This window comes from Falco cherrug, chromosome 4 (genome assembly GCF_023634085.1).
Source record: "Falco cherrug isolate bFalChe1 chromosome 4, bFalChe1.pri, whole genome shotgun sequence".
In the NCBI taxonomy this organism is placed as follows: Eukaryota; Metazoa; Chordata; class Aves; order Falconiformes; family Falconidae; genus Falco; species Falco cherrug.
Window position 1 is genome coordinate 98,877,072 of NC_073700.1, and position 21,186 is coordinate 98,898,257.

Below are 21,186 nucleotides of genomic sequence, written 5' to 3' on the forward strand. Positions count from 1 at the left end.
TGAAACATTACACTGAACTTTGACAAAAAGGACAGATGTGTTAGACCAGGGATACAGTTGCCTGACTTGGAGAATACAGTGCTTTGTCTCTGATACTCCTCGTATCAATAACTGTTGCACAACATGAACTCAAGTGACCGCTCTCTGCAAAGGGATGAACTTGTACGTATCTCTCAGAGACAACCCTGTCTCATCCCTGCCTCATGATGAGAGAAGCTGCCTGTTTGAGGAAGCGGTCAGTTCAAAAGGAGAATAGTGCCTCTCTGATAACAGGAATTGCACAGAATTGTACTAGTATCACTTTTAACAAACTCATCTGCCCTTTTTCCTTAGGACATGCCTGACCTCACCCCATGTCAGGAATGCTACACTGTGTTTACTAATACCTATGAGCAAACCTAACCATAACTCTCCCAGAGACTTACTTTTCCTCAGCTGCTCCCACCCTATTTCACTCCTCCTGGGAAAAGGTACCCCCTGCTGCCTCAGTGACTGTATGGTGAATTGAAAAGATAGGTTTCATTCAAAAGTGAAAAGTTTTTTTCCCCTTCACACTCTCATTCTTCCAAGCCATTCTCCCCATGTCCATACGTACCCTCCCTGCCACAAAACCTGCTCTTCCTTCTCCATAACTCACTCAACTATTTAAATTTCTTACACATTCTTGAAGCCAGGTACCTGATGCTCAGATGCTACTCTGAGGAGCATCATATCGATACGTACAGAAATATAAAAAACAGAGGACTTCTAGCTGCAAAGGAGTGTTGGTGACTCATGACTCTCAACTCGCTCATTTAACAGGCTTAGTCTTCAAAAAATCTCATGTTGTTTGGTTTCCCAAGTTGGTCTCTGAGCCTTCTTAACTTCCTCAGTAAGCTTGGCCTGACTAAAGCATCTCAGCCACCTCTGAGAGACTGTTAAAAGCAACAATCGTTATATCCTAACTCCGAAAGGGAGCTTTCCTTAGCAGGATTTTTTTTTTACCTCTGTATCTACCGTTCCACACTGTCCCTCCAAGCCAAGGTTTCAGAAGTACTTGAAAAGGCTGCCTCCAATTAATGGTTTTGGGAAGTTTAGTAGGTGGGTGTTGAGACTTGCCCATCTGCAGCGCTCCATCTGTCCTCCATCCAGCCAATAGCAGCAGTAGCTCCCAAGGGCAATTCCCAGCCTCTATGTAGTTCCCACTGAACTAGCAACAAACGACACTGAAATTACAGGTCTTGGTCACGCACACGTAGATCAAATGGGAGGTAAGGCGAGCACACTAAGCAAAAACCACACTGAGACAACCCAAACTGACAGGCCACCTAGTGAATCATGCTACCCCAGAGCCAATGGCAAAAATTCTTATTTCCTTTCCTCTGTAGCAGGAAGTGCAGAGTATTTCCTGTCCGTCTTGGGTTTCTGTCTCATGGGTTTTCCAGTGAAGGTCACCATTTTGAGGGGATGGGGAAACTTCAGAGTTACAAATCTCATTTAGAAGCCTTTGGAAGAGAGGCCTGGACCACCGAGCCAGCTGGGAACAGACAGGCTCACAGACGATACAGGCATGGCATGAGCCCAGTTATTCAGGGATACCCTGATCCGACTTGTTCACTTTCAAAACCTACGTTGGCTTGTAGCAGTAGCAAGACCTTTCCTGTGCCCATCCTTCTTCCCAGCAGTAAATGAAATGTCATGGTGGACAGATGCAAAGCTTAACTGTTTACAATTATCTTCGCTCAGATCACTATACCATCAGCAACCACAGAACACTGTGATGGACAAAAACCAAAGGGAGGGGTATACTAGTCAAGGCTCTGTGCAAGCAAGTTTCCCAGCACTATTTCAAGCACCAAGTTTGAGACATTCTACTTAAAAGGTTCTGCTCCTTCCACCAGCATTACAAATTGTAACGCCTTCTTCTGAATACACTTGGGCAAAGTATTTAACATTACTACTACTGTAGAATTTCTGGACACAAACAGCCATCACTCCCTGAACAAATTGAAATTACTGCATGAAAACATGAACTAGACTAGATACATGCTGCTAAAAATTTTCCTTGCATCGGCAAAAGGCAACAGAAATAAAATGACAGTAATACAAGCAAATAAAAATAATAATGTGCAACAATAAAACCACTTAGGGATCTTTGTACTTCCCTTCAGTTTAATAATCTCAACAACATCTAAAGAATACTAGAAGGGTTCAGTGTTTATTTGACAAATAGGCAACTGTTAATTTTTAAATTTGATCCACTAAGAAAAACAAATAGCAATCTGCGTTTAAAACAATTTTCAGCACTACTTTTCCTTGAGTCCACCAGATAATTTCTGCAATTTTACACATAATTTTCTTCACTTTTGAATAGTTTTCTCTCCCTAGTTATTCCTCTAGATCTTGATCCCCCACTGACCAAGTTTTAGAGGACCCTGGCCTCCAGGATGTTAGTACAAATTCCTGTTCCTTTTATGTAACCCTCTAGCAGTGGAGAGAGAGACTGCACATACAATATACCCTTTGTGCTATCAGATGGTGTACACAAGAGGCTCCTTTATTCATGAAAATCAGAGTCCATAACTAACTAACTGGCTCTTCAGAAGAAGTGAAACCATGTTCACAACAAACACCATCAAATATATATACTACAAGAAAAGAAAAACTGACTATCACTTGTTTTCTACCACAGTATCTTAGATAGAACTTTTTAACTGCACTGCAGTCTCCTAAATGTGAATGTTTGGAAACACTGGAACATCTGGAACATTTTTTAAATTCAAGCACTCCCACGAGGCTCATTGGAAGACTTCAGGAAATTGCCTTGTACTTAACAATATCTGGAAAACATAAACCACACTACTGCAAGGCAGTTTCTCTCCTCTGCTGCATGTCCTGCAACATGACATCAGAACCGAAAACAAGTGCTGACAAGACAGAGTCCATGTTTTACCCTGAGTTTAATCCCAGCTTGCCTCCATCGGCAGTGCAGTCAGAGATGGATAAAATCAAACACTGTGACAAACACAGCATTAAAGAGGCAAAGAAAGGCCTGGTACTCTCCCTGCTTGTTTATACTGGAAAATAAACTCTGTTTCAAGTGAGAGGCTGAACCGGGAGCTTGACACCTACAGCTGACCAACCCCATACGCCAAGCAAACATTTGCACAGGCAAAAATCAGCAGAAGCTGGGTGCAGTGACCCGGGCAGAAAACACCAGGGCCCCGAGCTGCTGAACAGGCAGCAGCCACCGATTCATCAGGTTCCAAAACAACATGACACAGCCCCTCCACAGCCCGACTCACCACCGCAGGACCTCTGCCCAAAGGAAATCCAGAGCCTAAAGGTGACCGACGACCATTTCAACTAAAGCCTTGCCTTTTTTTTTTTTTTTTTTTCTTCTTTTTTTTCCCCGTGCTCGCACTGGATTACCGGGATCAACGTAAACTGGAGGAGGGCCGGCTGCGAACCCGGCATCTGTTCTGGAGACAGACCCAGCCGCCCCGGGTGCCAGCAACACTCCCCCTGTCCATCGCCGCAGATTTGCCGACATAAGGGCAAGCGGGATTAGGGCCGCTGAAATATTTGCCCGTCAGCACTTTGTAGAGGGTGAGGGCACAGGCACGGGCACGGGCGGGTATTCGGTTTCTAGCAGGGCCCCGGGTGACTGCTGCTCCTGCAGCTGCCGCCACCGCTGGGGAGGTCCCGGAGGGTCCGTTCAGGGGTGGGGGGCAGCGGGGGCAAGAGAAGGCAGCGCTTATGTCGGCCTAACGTCACCGCTCACCGGCTGGAAACGATGACACCCCTAAGGTGGCTGGACCAGGATGGCGGACTATGTCCGCCTCGGCGCTGGCCAGGAGGGAGGGCGAGCCCCTCAGGAGGGAGGGCTCCTTCGAGGCCGGCACGGAGGCGGACATCGGCCGCCACCCAGGGCCTGCGTGTGCGGCGCCGGTCACCCCGCCGCGGGCGGAGGCAGCCCCGCCAGGCCGGCGCTCAGCCCGCCACAGGGCCGAGCCGGACTCCCCCCACAGCCGCCCCGGCGCTGAGGGGGCCGCGGCGCAGCTCTCCCCCTCTCCGTGCCCGCCGGGGCTCCTCCCCTCGCAGCCCAGCTCCGAGCGGCAACAAGTGGAAGCCGCTGAAGTTACTTCCCCCGCTACCTCCCACAGCCGCCGCCGCTCCCCCGCCGGCCCCGCCGCCCTCCGCGCTCCCTCAGCGGGGTGTGAGGGAGGTGTAGCACGTTACCTGCGCGGCCGCCGCCATGTCGCGGAGAGACGGCCAGGGGTGAGGCTCCGGCACCGCCGGCCGCTCCCTGCCGACTACAACTCCCGTGAGGCCGCTGGAGGTGCCTCCCCCCCCGGCGGTGGCCTGGTGCCGCGCTATGGGCGCCTGGTCGGGCCAGGCCGCGGCAGTCCCCTCAGCAGGGCGCGGGGTGGGGTGGGGTGGCGGGGGATGGCACCCTGGCGAAAATAAAGGGGGTGAAAATGGCTCTGGGGGAAAAATCGCTGCTTCCCCCTGCAGCTGCAGGATTGGGGCAGTTTTCTCTCAGGGGTGAGTGTTTCTGGTACTCTCAGGCAAGGTCACCCGTCAAGAGGTGTAACTTTTTGATATAGTACTGACTTGTTGCTTTTAGGGCAATTAAGCATGGCGGTTTTTTCTTTTTCCTTTTTTTTTGTGTTATTTTTTTTGGTTGTTGTTTGTGCATTAGTTCATCAAGCTCTCTGCACAGACAGCTGAAGTGAATGTGAAAGTCAGGAGTGATAAATCCAGTACACAGCAGATTTCCCCTTTCTGTCCTTGCCAGTTGACGAAAGGAAAATCTTCCCACAGTGAAAGACGTAGGTAAGGATTAATAAAGGCCACGTACAGTAAGAGACTGGGAGAAAGCGGGTGTGAAACTGGAACAAGAAGTCGCTTCTTAAGGCAGGGTGTGGGCGGGTAAGTGGGGCACAGGGTTCCCAGCACTCCCACACCGTCTCCCAGCACCAGGTTCCTTCTACAAGCAAGCTGTTTCCACTTTTCCTTTTCAAAATTTAACCCTTCGATAATGCATATGATTCTCTGCAAGGGCATTTCTTTCACAGCATCTGAATAAGGCTATGCTGGTTTTCCACTTGGAAGTGCTTGGAAGCTAAGTTCCTTTGCTTTTTTCTGCATTGCTTTGGTAAACAAATGATTTTAAATAACACTTGTGACCAAACAGTTTGTCATCAATTCTTTCCACAATGCTTGTGACTGTGTTAGCGTCATAAACTTCAGCTTAGGCCGCCATAGGTTCAAATCATCATATTTTCAAGACTTGAGGAAATACATGGGGTATGTAGTCACGCCATCATCCTCATTTTTTTTGTCCTCAATTTAAAGATGACTAAGTGACCTTGAGTTTTGGTGATTAGTCTTCATCTAATGTATGGGTTTGAATAGCTCAAAAGCATTTTATTGTCCTCAGAAATGCAGGTTATAGGGCTAAACATGTTGTGGGCACATAGCTTGTGAAACGCAATAGGATGTCTTACACAGTTTGGAAGCAACCTTCAGGGTGACTTCTCTTGGCACACTGCTGCATCATGGAGTACAGGCCCAGGAGCACCTGCTGAAAACAAATGTTTGCTTTCCATTGATCTGTCGACAACTGGGTATTTTCCAAAAGTAACCTCAGAGTCAGCAGTTGCAAATAATGAGAAATCAAATCCCAGATAATTTCACTGCAATGGATTATTTTTCACATATTTTTAGAAAGTCTTTGTGCAATTTTACTTTTCACGTAACCAAGTAAAATGGATTGTTCCTCCTTTTAATTAAGTAGTGACAAGCTACTTTCAGAAATATATAATTATTGATGTTAATTACTGAATTATTGCCTGTTTACGCAGACATTAATTTCTTCAGGGAAAAACATGCTGTTTCCAACTAGGTCCGTAGCTGACTCACACTTCCTTAAATTTTCTATATTTTCTCATTTCTTAACAACAAAAAAAAGTTCAAGATTTTTGCTTTTTGGAAGCTGCCTTGAAGAAACTGCTTTATCTGCTCCATTTGTGTTGCTTTTCTTTATTTTTATCCTGATAAAATTTATTAACTTACTCATAAACTATGATAAGCTGGATGGGGATTACAGTCAATTTTACTAGCCCAGGAAAGGCAATGTCAGTCATCCCAGCAAAAGGAAAGCCTTTGTTGGGAAAAATCTTTTCACTAGTTGATGGAATGTTACCTTTGCAATGGGAAATATATTCTGTAGAGGTAGCCAACTCAATCAATTTCTATTTAATATGTATTAAGGATCATTAAAGGATCATGCTGTATTCTTTAGGTTCTGTTCCATATGGCTAAAATGTAGGCCAAGATAAATATTTAAGGGCTAAAATCCACTCATGACATCAGAAGTTAAATCTAATGCTAGCTGCAGTCCTTTTAGAGTGATTCTGAAAATACAATTTGAATGTGGGTTGGTTTGGGTTTTGGTTGAGATTTTTTTGCATATTCGTGGCAGTAGGAGCCATTTCTATACTTTGCAAATAAGTTTGCAAATAAATACAGAATCCTTTAGTTTTAATTGTGATGGATAAGTGTACTCTCTTTTTATGTGGGAAGAGTTTCCACCATTCAGGCAAGCCAGTTTACATTCACACTGTCTAGCTTGTCTTTGTGACAGATGCACTCCACCTGTTTGAACTAACTGAATTTTGGTCCATGCAGATGCTCAGCAAGTAGGCCTAACCAAAGTTCATCTTATTGTGTGAGGCTGTCAGTGAGAACCTAGCACTGAACCACAAAAAAAAGGTTTGGCTGGAGACTGGGCTGATAGGTGGCCAACACTGCATTAACAGCAGAAAATCTGACTACAAATTGACCACTTTACACTATAAATACCTGCAGCCATCAGGGTCCATTGAGTTCTCCCTCCATAGCAGCTGGCTGCCCAGCAGCGATGTCGCCTTGAGTAGGGACGCCTCTCAAGGTTACCCCTTGAGGCTGAGGAATCTCTTACCTGACACCAGGTATTGATGGGTTAGTAAGTGGCATTTTTTGCAAGCGTGTAACATTTAAGGTATCTATAGTAAGCTTATGCAATTGTCTTTGTATCCCATACTAACTTTAAGTGTACTAAATAGTATTGACCACCAATCCATCTGTACTTATTTATTATTTTCCATACTAAATGTACTAATTAGAACTCAAAAAACTAACTACTGGCTCAAGTCTGTCTGAGTCTCTGACTCTCACCCTGTGACCGTTGTGAAGTAAAATTACACACTGTTATTAATCAACTCATGCTGACAACACTTTGGTGCCTCATTGACTACAGCAGGACTTTGCTAAACCCTCTTAAATAACTGGGATCTATCAAAAAAACCCCAACCAGACCCAGAAAAAATGTCTCCTGTGGCTATCAGATTCTATGAATATTTGGTCTCTGAGTATGTGTCCATAGGATGCATTCTTTCTGTCTGCCTGACATCATTACATGTGCTATGTATTTCCTTCTATTTTTTTAAAAGGTTAATTGATGTTATATAATAACTGGGGAGGGGTTTGCTTCCACTAGGCACTTGAGGTATTTTATGAGAGCAGCAAACTCCCAGTTTCCCTGGTCACCCTCAGTGGATTAACATACCATTGTAGCTAGACTGAACAACAGGCTGCTGTTCATCATCAGAGACCTTCTGTGACTGCAGGGAGAAAGCTTTGGAAGCACTTTTTGCATTTGTTTGCATTCGGTTTTGAATAGGTAGACAAATAATTGTCAATAGGTATAAAGCTGGAAGCTGGCAACGTAAAAAGAACCAGCAAAGCTCTGGAAAACCTGTAGAAGCAAACTGGGCATTTTAGACAAGGTGGCTGAAGGGCTTGGAAGAATATTCTTCTAATGTCAGGTCAGCTTCTGAGACTGACTTCCACTGAGCACATTGGGGTTAGGAGCTATCACTGCTCAGAACGGGCTGCATTTCACTCCTGTGTGCACAAAGTAGGTACCAAGATTTTGAGCTCGTTCAGTGCTGGTTCAGCTGAACCAGCAATGATGTAGGAGAGCCAGGACACAGACTCTGGACTGTGCAGTTTAAATGAACCAGTCTTTCATGTATATATAGACATGTGGCACGTGGGTAAAGAGCATACTAAGGCTTAGGTGATTAAGAGCTGGTTAAGATGGCTGGAAGGGTATCACCATCAGGAAACAGAACTTGACCTCAGAAAGCAGCATTGTTTGGAGGAATGAAACAAACTCGGAAATATTTTGGATTTGGTATCTTGGCAGTTCCTGAATATGGAGAGAGTACTCCATTCCTTGCACTTTTCTTTGTCATTCTTGGTTCTTTGCTTCACTCCAGCCAGGATCTTCTGTTTTACACTGCTTTTCTGATTTAAAACTGGAAATATTTATACATTGAACATCTATAGAGCCTAAAACTTCTATCTGAAAATGCCCGTGATCTGTCATAAGGGGCTGGCTCCCTAACAAACCTTTCCCTTGCATATGGTACCTATTGAACCTTTGCAATAAAACATGCTGGTTCTCTGTGTGGCAGGGATTTCTGGTTTACATCTCCATGAATGAATCTTCCCAGGAAATGTATTCCTTGACGTTTCTACACCTACATACAATAGCAAAATGAGAACTTTTTAAGTAACGCCAATTTTTTAGCAGGCATGATCTCAACTAGTAATCACTTCTGTTATGTGTTCATTGCACAGGTCAGTGAAGGCTTTGGACATCAAAACCTAGCTTTTCAGTTTTGATTTTTGTGTTCAGTTCTCTTAGAGGACTGTGTTATTCAGGCTGAATTCTGCACTAAAACCAAACTTTTGGCACCATTTACTTGGTTTAATGTTGCTCCAGCAACAGCTCATAAAAATCAGAGTAGTATAGATTTGAAGGGATCTCTGGAAGTCTCTACTCCAAACCCCTGCTCAAAGCAGGTCAAATCAGATGAGGTTGCTCAAGGTCCAATAGAGTCTTGAGCCATCTCTCTGAGTCCCTGTTCCAGTGTTTGACTACCCTTGTGAAAAAATAAGTGCTTATTGCCTAATAGAAATATTTCATGTTCCAGCTTGTGTCCATTGCTGTGCACCTCCAGGAAGAGTCTGTCTCCATCTTCTCTGTATCCTCCAGTCAGGTAGTTGCAGACACAGTCTGCTCTCCCCTCAGCCTTCTCTTCTCAAGACCACATGAACCCAGCTCCCTCAGCCTCTCACCATCCATCATGTTCTCCAGCCCCTGACTAGCTGGAAGGCCTCTGCTGGATTCCCTCCACCACATCTATGACTTGCACGTACTGGGGAGCTCAAAACTAGACACCTGCTCCAGATGCAGCTTCACAAGTAGCCAAATAGTGGGGAAGGATCACTTCTCTGGACCTGCAGGCTACACTCTTGATAAAACAGCCCAGGCTGTGGTTGGCCACCTTTACTGTTAGTGTGCTTGCTGGCTTATGTTCAAAGACCCCTAAATCCTTTTCTGCAGAGCTCCTTCCCAGGCAGCTGACCTCCCCAGCCTGTATAGCTATTCCATCCCAGACACAAGGCTTTGCAAAGTAAAAACTGAATAATAATTGTGTTTACAAACCACAAGTTCTTTCCTGCAAGGCCAGCCTTACTGGGTTCTGTAATCTTTGACTGCTCCAACATTCTTACATGAAGAAAGTGAGAAGCAGAGAAAGACTGCTAGTGGCAGCCCTTCCCCATGGGTGATTGCTGTGAGATGGTTTCAGTGTTCTTTGTGTTTTAAATGTGGATAGGGTTCTTTATGTGAAAAAACAGACTTGAGGCTCACTTTCAACATTCAGTATGCTCAGGAGCTAGTCAGTTCATCTCGAGAGCAGCTTTATGCCAGTAAGTGAAGCACTTGTGTTTGTCCCTCCTTTATGATCATATACAACTGGTCTTCATAGGTTGTCTTTACTGGTACTTCTTAATGTCCATTCTCATTTTCACTGACGGCTAATTCTCACATTATTTTCCTTTCTAATTTTTGTGCTTCCTTTAATATTGCTTCCTGAAGAACACATAGGCATCTAATCAATAAAGCAAATATCAACCAAACCTCTCCATTTAACACATGGCATTCCTATTTAAACACTGGATGAGCAAGAGCATTTTAAACTGCTGAGTAACTATAAGGAGAAGATAAAATAGAATTTGGTTTATGATTTTAATAACACTGGTGGTATTTTCAAAATATTGAGTTATAGATGGAGGTATCCTGACTCCTAATAAAAATACTTCTGGCAATAAGCAGCGCACGCGGTGCTTTGCCCAGTGCATTGCACCTATTTATGAGTCTGATTCTTCCTCTGATTGTGAACAGAAGCAAAATTATCGTTGATTTTAGTAGGAACAGAGATCTTTCTTAAATGTGTGGATTTTAAGTTTGCTTATTTTATTTAAGACAGTTTACATTAGTGGTGGAAAGGATTAATTTGGTTACCTGCCTTACCCCTTACCAGTGAAGATTTCTCCTATTGGCAGATTATTGACTGCTATAGGCTCCCATGTACGCACAGAAGGTAGGAGCTCTGACAGGCTATGGCAGTGATGCTCAGTTTTGTGTTGACCTGCTGAAAAGACAGATAGGGAGAAGGGCTCAATCCAGCTAAGCTGCTTGTGGGAGAAGATATTGTTCATCCCACTGGGTGGTACTTAATGTGGACTTAATCAGAGCAGCAAGAGCATGTCCATTTAATTGTAACTTGCTAACAGGATTAAAGGTGCCATCCTGCATAAAGGTACCCCTGGCACTGTACAACAGTTGTAGTACTGCGACCACTCAATCTGACATTGCTCCCCTCCTCCAAATACAGTGTGGTTTCCAAAAGCAATGAATTTCTCCTTTTTCACTTCATGAACTTCTTTCTTTCAGTTCTGCATTTGCTCAGACCACATAATAGTTGATTGATTGATTGAAATTAAAGGTTCAAGGTCCCCTGAGCATTGTTTTACCTAGAGCAGTATGTATTTTCCAAGCATCTGGAGCTCCCAGCAGGAAAGAGATGCACAGGCTGCCCACCCCCAGACCTGCCCTGGGCATACCTTGTGGTTTTAGCAATATAGATATTTATTAACATATGTGTATAAACAAAGATGGCTACACCAATGTATTTCGTCTTGACAATAGATAAAAATCCAAGTGCCTTAGAGATCTCTGTGCCCAGTAGCAGAGTTTGGAGAGGGGGGTACTACCCATGGCAGAGGAGAAGTACTTTGGGACTACTTAAATAGACTGGACATAAAGCTGTCTGTGGGACTGCTCAGGGTACATGTGATGGTGCTGAGCACATTGCCCAATATCATTGCAAGGTGCTATCTATTGCCTCTGAAGGCCATGGTGATCAGGGGAGGTCCCTGATAATTTGAAAATGGCAAAGGTCATGCCCGTTTTCGAAAAAGGCAAAGACAATCCAGGGAACTATAGGCTGGTCAGTCTCACCCCTGTGCCCTGGAAGATGGTGGAGCAAACCCTCCTGGAAGTCATTACCAGGCAGATGCAAGACAAAAATGTTTGGGAACAGCCAACACAGATTTACTGAGAAGACTGTCTTCTACAATGAGACAACTGGTTCTGGAGATGAAGAGAAAGCTGTGCATGCCATTTACCTTGACCTTTTTACAAAGTCCCCCACAGCATCCTTGTAGCCAGACTGGGGAGATACAGACTGGATGGGTGGACTACAAAGTGAATGAAAAACTGACTGAACCATCAGGCTCAAAGGGTAGTGGTCAACAGTTTCAAGTCTTGATGAGTGGCTGGTTATGAGTGGCGCGCTTTGGGGTGTCAATACTGAGGCTGATGATACTGTTTAACATCTTCATTATCAACCTGGATGATGGGACAGGGTGCAGCTTCAGCAAGTTTATGGATGAAAACCAGATAAGAGGGAGCAGCTGATATACACTGAGTTGTAGGGCTGCCGTACAAGGAGATGGCAGCAAGCTTAAAGCATGAGCTGACAGGACCCCTGGAAATTCAGCAAGGACAAATGCAAAGTCCTGCAACTGGGATTGCCTAACCCCCTGCAAGAGCATGGGCCTGGCTGGAAGTCAGCTTTCTGGAAAAGGTCTAGGAGTCTGAGTGGACAACAAGTTCCGCACGACTCACTCATGTGCCCTTGCAGCAGTGAAGACTAGCTGCATATGGGCTTGCATTGCCATCAGGTTGAGGGAAACCTTTATCCCCTCTACCTGATGTTCATGTGGTCACATCTGCAGTACCATATCCAGTTTCAGGGGGGCCAGTACAAGAGAGAGACTGATTGACTGAAGTGAGCCCAGTGGGGGACCACCAAGATGGTAAAGGAGTTGGAGTACATGACATAGGAGGAGACTAGATTGGCTGGGGTTTGTTTAGCCCCAGGGAAAAACAAGGCTTAGGGGAGATATAATGGTTCTTTTCCATTATATAATGTGAGGACATAACCAAGGCAAGGAAAAGGTAGCATCATCAGGTTGCAGCAAGAGAGATTTGTTCATGTAGAAAGAAAAAAATCCACCATGAGAGTTGTTAAGCATTGGAACAGGGACTCAGAGGAGTTATGCAGTCAGTCCCTGTTCTTGCAGATTTTCAGAGTTTGACCAGACAAGACCCTGAGCAACTTTATCTAACTGGAAAGACAGAACTGCTGTGAGCAGGGTGGAGGAGATGACCTTCAAAAATCTCTTCCAAACTAATCGATGAAAATTCACAATTGCTTCTTTAATTGAATATACCTTAACTTTAATAGGTGCTTATCAAAGGTGGAGAACAATAGTCACAGTGTAGTATTCCACTGAATTTCTGAATGTTTATTAGTACCACTTCAGTATATCAGAAGGGGAAGCGTCCACATTCTGAGTTACCTTGGTTATAGTAGGCAGCAGTACAATTGGGTAATAGTAAGCATTCCCTTTACATGCTCAGATATACTGTAACAAAATATGCTTAAGCTACAAACAGGTTTAAATAACTTGTTAAAAACTGGGCAGAGAAGAATCATTTCATTGTCTCATGCTTCCGTTATACTTCTTTACCTTTTTTAGATATCTAAATCTGAAATGTATTGACAGTAAAGATTTCAGGATAGTGTAGCTCTAGGACAATGACTTGAATGACGGTTTGTTGAAATGATGCAGGTGCATGAGACCTTGACTCACCATCACAGCATTTTCTTCTTGTAGAGCTTTGCTGTTGCCTGTGAAGTAGTTCTGGCTTACCAGAACAGAAGAATTTGGACTAATTTGTCCTTCAGTAGGTTGTCTGTTCGTAATTGACAGTATTGAGTCCCCAGTCCAAAGTCTCTTGAAGAACATAGAAGCAACCATGTTAATTTCAAATGTCTCTTATCAGGAGACAAGAGCCAAAGGCTGGTCTCTACCACAACCAGACAAATGACAACTTCTGCCTTTCCATGGTTTGTCTGAACACAGGTGAGTTCCTTGTGGGATTAATGAGTAATCTTTTTCATTTTTTAAGTTTTAGGCAATAACTGTAGTAATGGGAGACCAGCACTGACTTGTTCAGAAAGGTGCATCTGATGATAAGGGACAAGATATGATTACCTTATTCTGGCAGCTAAACTGAAGCACAAACTAGAAACTATGTGCAAGCTCTAGGAAGACTATTTGGATATGTGTCGTACATTTTGCCCCATTCTTACGCTTTTCCTGCTTCTGGATACGATCAGAAATAGGATATCGTACTATGGGCATGTCTGAGTTTCTGCTTTATATAAACTGTACAGCAGCTGAGAAGAATCTGTTGTCTGCTCCAACTGATCTTTGGAGATCAAATGAAATAGCACGAAAACAACACAGAGACATTTTAAGATGGCTGCCCAAAAAGCCAAAATGTTGCTTAGAACCTTGCCAAGCCATTGATTGGTGCCACTGCAAAGCTACCTTGGCTTTCTATACAAAGGCTATGAAGTAATATATTCTGGTTTCTTGAAGCTTTGTTATTCATCTATACGGGAGTACACACTACATGTTACACTGCCTGAAGAAAAAAAAACCCAAACACAAAACCACCGAGCTATCAAGAAGGGTATCAGTTTCTGTGAGAAAAAAAGCCACAGGGTTTGATTGGTATAATCAGAATGTTAATGGTTTTGTTGCAAAAATGCATGCTGTTGAATTCAGTTCCCTCAGCTTGCTTTTAGTTGGAAATCATGTTTTAGTAGTCGTGTAAAAACACCTATGCACTTAACAGAACTAGTCCTCTTAGCAACATTTCCAAAGCTAGCTTCATGCAGATGTTTCCATTTTACTTCCCATCTGCCCATGGAGATGAGATGCATGCATGAAATGGAAGATTTCCATGTGGCCAGGCAGCTGGTTAGATCAGACACTCACACACATCAAAGATATGAGTGTATCTGGTATTTAGAGAGATGTGAAGAACATCAAAACCAAATGCATGGCTAGCTTTGCTGATCAGGTTTTAAGCACAATATGTGAAAAGTTGTGAAGCAGCAAGCATTGAAGTATATAGGCTAAACCCTGCTGCTCTGGCTTCCTAAAACCAATTTTAAAAGGCCAAACATGAATTTTAGTTTTATCCTGATATTAAAAAAACATTTTGTTCTTGTGCCGTAACTTTTTTAGAAACTTTAATCCTTCTCAGCACCGTGGCAAAGGGAGAAAAGGAGGGAGAGAGCGTTTACAGGCAAATATGCTCCTGTGCTGCTCAGTAGATGGGCTGCTGATCCACTGCAACCACCTGAAGGGATATTTAGAGACTGGAAGGTGCTTGTGGCAGGAGCAGTAACAGGAGGAAAAATAATGTCCTAGTGAAGTATCTGCTTAACAGCTTGCATTCCTTCTAGGGCTCTCCCAAATTTTCATTTCAGACCCAAAAGACTACATTTACACTAGGCTAGTTTTACATATATCATTATCTACCAACAGATAAAAGAACATATGCACCGAGAACTTCAGAGACTCAGGTCTTGTAGCTATTGTCAGGCCAGTTAATCCTGAGAGCCCCAAAAAGAGAAAACCAATGAGTTCAGCACTGAAAAACACTGTAAAGCATTAAAAGCTACAGAAATACATATGTGTCTATTGCTATATACAATCCAAGCATTTTAAGTCAGGCCAGAAAGCAACATGTAATAACATTGATGTTAAAACCTGGTGGTTTAGCTTCCAAAGGAAAAAGAAATACTCTTACTGCTTTTAAGAAGAAACTATAAATGAGAGAAAATCCATCTCACTGTGCAAAAAATCGTGAAGATGAGACTTACAGGCCAATGACATAATTTCTCAGTATTCTTAGCTTCCATCCCACTGCAAATACATTTTTTTAATTATTTTCCATACATAGCATGTTTGCAAAGAGTAAATTTGTGTATCTTTCTCAGGGAAGTGCCTCTAAGAACTAGAGGCTATCCATGGCATTTAAAATCTGAAAGTTCATCCAGGATTAGTGCTGATAGTTAAGTCTCACTTCAGTAGCTGGACGCATCTTCACAGTGGAATCTGCCTTGAAAGGAGATCCTGGGGCTGGAGACTTGACCATTGCCCCAGGGTAAATACTGACTGCATAAACGTAGCAAATGACTCTTGAACTTGACTCCAACAAATACATAGAACAGAGGGTTGAGGCAGCAGTGAGAGAAAGCAATTTTACGGCTGATGTGAAAGGCAAGGTTCGAGTCTCTTGCATACTGACAGGTAGGTGCTGGAAAAGTAAGCAGAAAGCTGAGGATGTTGTAAGGTGCCCAGCTCAGGAAAAAAGCCACCACAATAACAAGGATGAGTTTCACAGTTCTGTGCTTTCTGCGAGATCTTGCTCTGAGCAGGATTATCAATATTTTAAAGTAACAGAATACGATAACCCCAAAAGAAAACAGGAAGAGTACATTTCTCTGATAAATGTCCATCTTCTTCCATTTCCAGTCAGCATAATCACAGATCTTGATCCCGTCCAAGTTTTCTTGCACCGTAGTGTGAATTATCTCAGGAACCACGATTAATATGCTACCAGTCCAACCAACCAAGCTCACCAGAAAACCGCAGCGCTGCGTCTGGGGTCTCAAAGTTGAAAGTGGGTTCACTACGGACCGGTACCGCAGGATAGTCATAAGAGTCAAAAAGAAAACACCACTGTAGTAGCTGATGGAGAAGATAGCATTCACTGCTTTGCAAAGGAACTCACCAAAGATCCATCCAAAGGACTGGTCCACTGCCCAGAAAGGCAGCATGCAGGAGAAGACTAGATCAGAGACACAGAGATTTATGATGAAGACATTTGTTAAAGATGTAAGGTTTTCATATTTGAATAGGATCCATAACACTAGAGTGTTTCCTAGCAGGCTGAGCAAAAATATCAGAGTGTACAGGACAGTAGTGAGATGGGTGTAAAATACAAAATAGTCACCCATTTCACAGACGTTGCTTTCATTAAAAGAGTATTCATATGAGTAGTTATTGTCTGAATCAGGTGAATAATGTTCTCCATCCATTTGTCTTTGCAAACCTCGTGCGGTTCTCCAGCAGCTACTTCAAAGAACTGCAACAATCAAACAAAAATTTTTGTGGAAATCAACCCAGTAACTAAACTCCTGCTGTGGAGACTTCTGTTTTAAGAGACAAAAAGAAGTACTGAAACTACTTTATTTGTCCTGGTTTTGGGAGAGAAAGGAGTCATTTCTTCTTACACTAAAGCATAAACAGGTAGATACTAAAGCTTTACTCTCAAAGCAACGTCAAGATCTTACATACTTAAGAAGACAGAAACTAAGATGTTTCTAAACCAATATGGTTGGTGACAACTGCTAATTATTAAGCTTATAGTACGTGAAGGTTGAAGGTGCATTCTTTTTTAATGTAAGTATCTTGGGTGCCAAGACTTTCAAAACTGCTACTATTTTAAAAGTTTTCTGGAATGGTATCAAATTCCTAAACACTTTACCATATAAATGATTCTTTGTCACTGAGGTTCAGCTCTGCATAAACTTAAAAAGCTGAGCAGTACCAGTATCAACAAGTGTAAGCAATAAGAATGGAAAAAAATGTGTTTCTTACAGATTTTTGTCTTGAGGCTGGTTGGTATCTAAAAAATCTCCAAGCTGTGGTGGAAGCATCCTCACGGTGGGCGCTCGGTGCCTCTCTGTGGCCTGCTGATGCTTGGGGGTTTGACATCACACACCCCTTTTCCAGGGGGTGCTGCTCTCTGCCTGCCTGCCTTCCTGCAGGTAGGAATTTAATCCCAGCTGGATGGTTCGTTAAAATTGGCCAACAGTATCAAAAGTTACTAGGGCTTGGAAGCTGACATTAAATCAAGTGAAAATACATGGTCACAGTAGCCTCATTTCTTTATGAAATTAAGCTAGAAAACAGGTATAGAAAAACCAGTAATGGCTCCAACCAGTGGTTCAAAGTGGAAATTAACATTGTCTTGGATGAAGGTTTACCTGCAGCACCATGTTTGGATCCTGATTTGCCTGAAGCCAGTAAGAGACCTGCCACTGATTTCTTTGGAAATACAGTTGCAAGAAAGGAACTCCATGACTGAGGCCAAAACTGTGCTGGTGACATTTTTCTTTTTTTTTTTTTTTTTAATTAATGAGGGCAGAACCTGCCTGCTACAGCCAGGAAGACACACTGCCTTTGGAGAACAGGAGGGTTATGTCTACACCCAGAAAGCAGAAAGTGTGCCCAGGAGTGCTGCTGGCTGCCAGCATTTAATACCATCCACGGGATTAGGTAGTTCAGGTCAACCAAAGCATGGCACAGGCAGCACAGGCCGGGGACCATCTACCCATTGGGATGTGGTTTTGGAGGTGAGGGATGAGTGGGATTCGGTATTGTGACAGCAAGTGGCCCTGGCTCGTTTATCACCAGTCACAGTCCTAACTGGGAATTGTGTTTGACTGTACCATGCTGCCATCTTCAGTCATGCAGGCCACATCGCTGCCGAGGCAGTCATCCTCTCTGGTTTTGCTTAACGGTACAGATGACACTTAAGCAGTACATGGGTTAGATTGGGGTCTTGACCACCATCGTGTCCTGTTTCAGCTCAGGCCGGAGGTATGACCCCTCCCTAGTAGCTGTCCTAAGGGAGCAGAGGAGCCTCTTTGCAAAGAGTGAAGGTTCTCCATGGATGAGGTGACAGTGCTGACTGCTGTCTTCACCACTTATGCTCTCCTCCCATGCTGGCCACCCAGTGCCAGCAAGCCCCGAGGCAGGACTGCCCACCCGCCAGGAGCTCCACAGCCAGCAGGGCTGCTGTTGGGCTGCTCCTCACCTCTGCCACAACTGCTGCTGCCGGCCCCTGACACAGGGACCTTTTCACAAAGACCTCAGCCCCCATCCCTGCCTCTGCCTGGGAACTATTCTGACCGACACACATCCTGTCCCTCATCACCCCATGTCAGTCTGTCCTTCATACCGCTGCAGAAGAGCAACCAGTGGTTAGAGACCTGGGTATCCACTGCAGAGTGCTGCTTACCCTCCTGCTCACTGTCAGGAGCTGAGCAACACTTGTGAGGCAGAAAGCGCCATTTTGCAAACATATTTTGAGATTATGTCAGATGATGGTTAAGTGCCAAATTAAAAAAGGATGTGAGCCCACCTATTTTCTTCATAGGTCAGGTGATAAGAGGTGATAAATTGTTTTACAGTCCAAACAGTCTCTGTTTTTCTGTGTCCATCATCCTTACAAGCACTGATGCTGAGTATGCAGGCAGTCACATCAGGCAGGTGCATAGCTGAGATAGGAAACCCTGCCAGGAACTTGTGCTGTTTCCACCTCCACATATTTGTGTGCATGCATCTTACCCATCTGACTCGGAAGGCTCTGTCTTGTACTGTGGCAGGAGCCAGCAGAATTGTTGCCTGGGGCCAGGTGTCTTCCCTCTGATTTTGTGCTCAGCGGATCCAGAGAAAGTAGAAGAATGCTTCTGTGGAGCAGCATGCTCTTGGTTGCTTCTTAGTCCTGCAAGTTACCTTTTGGCTAATGCTCCCGTTCGCAAAACAAGTTCATTTTTCTGTCTTGGATTTCCCCCTTGGTGTTCCTGCCAAAGCCATAAATCTAGACAGTGGGCATTTAAGCAGCCAGAAAAAGACACTGTTAGCAGGCAGATGAACTTGAGGGCCACTGACATGCCTGTGCAAAGCTACACAGCAAGGTGTAGTCGCCGCTGCCAAAAGCTCCCACCTTGGCATGCAGGGAGCCTGGGGCAGGCTGAGGTGCACTGCAGCATCCACCACCACATTCAGCTCCTCAGTTTTCAAGCACCCATTGACTCCCAGGTGCCTTGTCCTCGCCAGGCCACATTGTCTCCCCAGTTCTCTCTTGGAGACATGGTAATGCCTCTGCTCACCTCAGCTGTTGCTCTTCTTCCCTCAGCCATTGCACCTTTCCCGGGATGGTGTCCTCAGCATTCCTCCTGTCTCCTGCCCTCTGAAGAATCTGAAATTGTGCAATCTGGCTCCTCCTCTCCTGTTTGCTGCAGGGTGCAGCTGTTGCACCACTGTTCACACTGACTGCAGGCTGCCTGGCGCATGGTACCTCTGCACTGTGCTTCCAGTGCAGATGAGACCTCGATGAAGGATCTCACTGCTGACCTGCCCTCGGAGGTGGCTTATCATTCTCAGGGTAACAGAGGTTTGCACTGCGTGCTCAGTTATAACCAATCTATGCAAGGCAGCATGCTATGCCATGTCGCCTGGTGCTGGCTCCATGTAATTGCAGATGGAGGTTCCAGCCTACAAAGCATCAGACCTCCTGGATCAGGACTAAGTATGTGCTTTGATGCTGTGTTTATACCCGCTGGGAAGCCCTCCATCAGGTCAGTGATGGTAAGGAGTGCCTTGTGGGAAGCTAAGGCACTTGGATCTTCTCCTTTTGCTTCCAATTCAGTAAAAAACTCCTGGAATCAAAACCTGTATTTTTGATGTATTGTATTTTATCTCCCCTCTTTCTACTCTATAAATAAGAAGTGCTGTGCATGGATTTTCAGTTAAGACATGTGCAAAGGAGATGAAAAATGGATGTGATTGAATGAACAGGCTAAGAACATGTTAGTGTCACACATGAAATATGAATCATGCAACTGTCTTCAGTATATATATAATGGTACAAGTGAGAGCAGAAGTTGGCTGAAGAATGGAAATTACCTGAATTTCTGTTGTCAGGACAAATAGGAACAGAGGAAAACCAGAACCTACAGTTTAAAGTCATCCTTGCCCTTGTGAAGAGCACTTAGCAACGTTCAACATCCATTTGACTTTTGGCCAGAAATAACTGCTTTTCCAGAACCTGTCATTTTCTAGCAGTGCTGTTCTTTGCCTTGGAGCATCATGGAAAAAGGATTATTTTTCTTTGAACATTCAGCTAGATGTCCTCTGTCAGTTGGAGATACATATTGTTCACCAGTTTATTTCTTTTTTAAACTGAGCATTTGGAAGAGTGGCTGGGAGGAGCTGTCTGTTGCCTTTAAGGTCAGCGGAGGGAGAGAGAGGCACTGGCAGGAGCTGTGTCACCCTTCACTGGGTGTTATACGAGCCTCCTCCCCAGGCAGAGGCAGCTGAGACAACTCCCTTTAAGAAGATTCCTGGCATTTACACAGGCAAACTGAGGTTAAGCGCATCTTAATTGGAAAGGACCAGGAAATATAGTAGAGAGAAGGCCCCTACCACGAGGCATGCGCTGATGGCAGCTACCGTGAAAACATTTTTAACTCACTTTATTCAAATTCCTGCAGAGCCTCTGGCCTTCACAGCTTGTTCTCCAGGATTCTCAGTGAAGGAAAAGAAAAAAAGCTAGCTGGCTTTGCAGCCTGGTTTGCACTTTAGCTACCCAAGCAGCAAAGGTTGAGTCAGATAATAAACTTCTGTTGCCCTAAACTGCGATTTATCTGGTAGCTGCTTCCTTAACTGATCTCTTGTTCCAATTTGGGATAGGCAGAAAAATTCTGAATATGACTGTTGTGGGCAGGAAGGAGTTTTAGTTTTTCAAACAGGTTTATGGAGCAGCCTTTTTTATTTAAAGGAAGTTAAACCACATTAAATAATGTTTCTTCTACCCTAACTATGACTGGTATCAGTCTCAGACCACACCCTTGGAGTCACATGTAGGAGATGGACAGCAAAGTTCTGGAAGTAATGGTCAGGATGTAGACTTGGCCCAAAGCACAAACGTGCTCTGGACAGTGTGGTCTGTGCTGGTGGGTGAAACAACTTTTTGTCAGCCTTAGAGGAGTTTTGCACATGGTAACAAACTCTTTCAGG

The 21,186-nt window shown here is 44.2% G+C and overlaps 2 protein-coding genes and 1 long non-coding RNA gene across 8 annotated transcripts in view; 1 reads left to right on the plus strand and 2 right to left on the minus strand.

Annotated features, from left to right (window-relative positions):
* Positions 1 to 4,398, minus strand: part of FYCO1 (FYVE and coiled-coil domain autophagy adaptor 1) — a 53,770-nt gene extending 49,372 nt beyond the window's left edge. The window contains exon 1 of one of the 5 annotated variants that reach the window (XM_055709155.1): positions 4,222 to 4,398. The gene's annotated coding sequence lies outside the window, so the exon portion shown is untranslated. Of the gene's footprint in view, positions 1 to 3,284; positions 3,409 to 3,763; positions 4,121 to 4,221 lie in introns of those variants that run through there. The other 4 variants (XM_055709153.1, XM_055709156.1, XM_055709154.1 and 1 more) reach the window with 4 other exon arrangements.
* On the plus strand, positions 1,315 to 19,975 carry LOC129735990 (uncharacterized). 2 transcript variants are annotated; one of them, XR_008732042.1, is made up of 3 exons: positions 1,315 to 3,325; positions 4,685 to 4,818; positions 19,304 to 19,975. It is a non-coding gene; the product is annotated as an uncharacterized LOC129735990 (long non-coding RNA). The 2 variants fall into 2 exon arrangements; XR_008732041.1 differs by lacking the exon at positions 1,315 to 3,325 and adding an exon at positions 3,450 to 3,588.
* Positions 12,647 to 16,508, minus strand: XCR1 (X-C motif chemokine receptor 1). The gene has a single exon (XM_027814815.2). It carries the CDS (start codon positions 16,413 to 16,415, stop codon positions 15,399 to 15,401), a length of 1,017 nt encoding a protein of 338 aa, XP_027670616.1. The 5' UTR covers positions 16,416 to 16,508; the 3' UTR covers positions 12,647 to 15,398.
* Positions 19,976 to 21,186: the final 1,211 nt, after the last annotated feature.

Coding starts and splice junctions, on each gene's coding strand:
- XCR1 (XM_027814815.2), bottom strand. CDS start 16,415: ATGGATGGAGAACATTATTCACCTGATTCAGACAATAACTACTCATAT.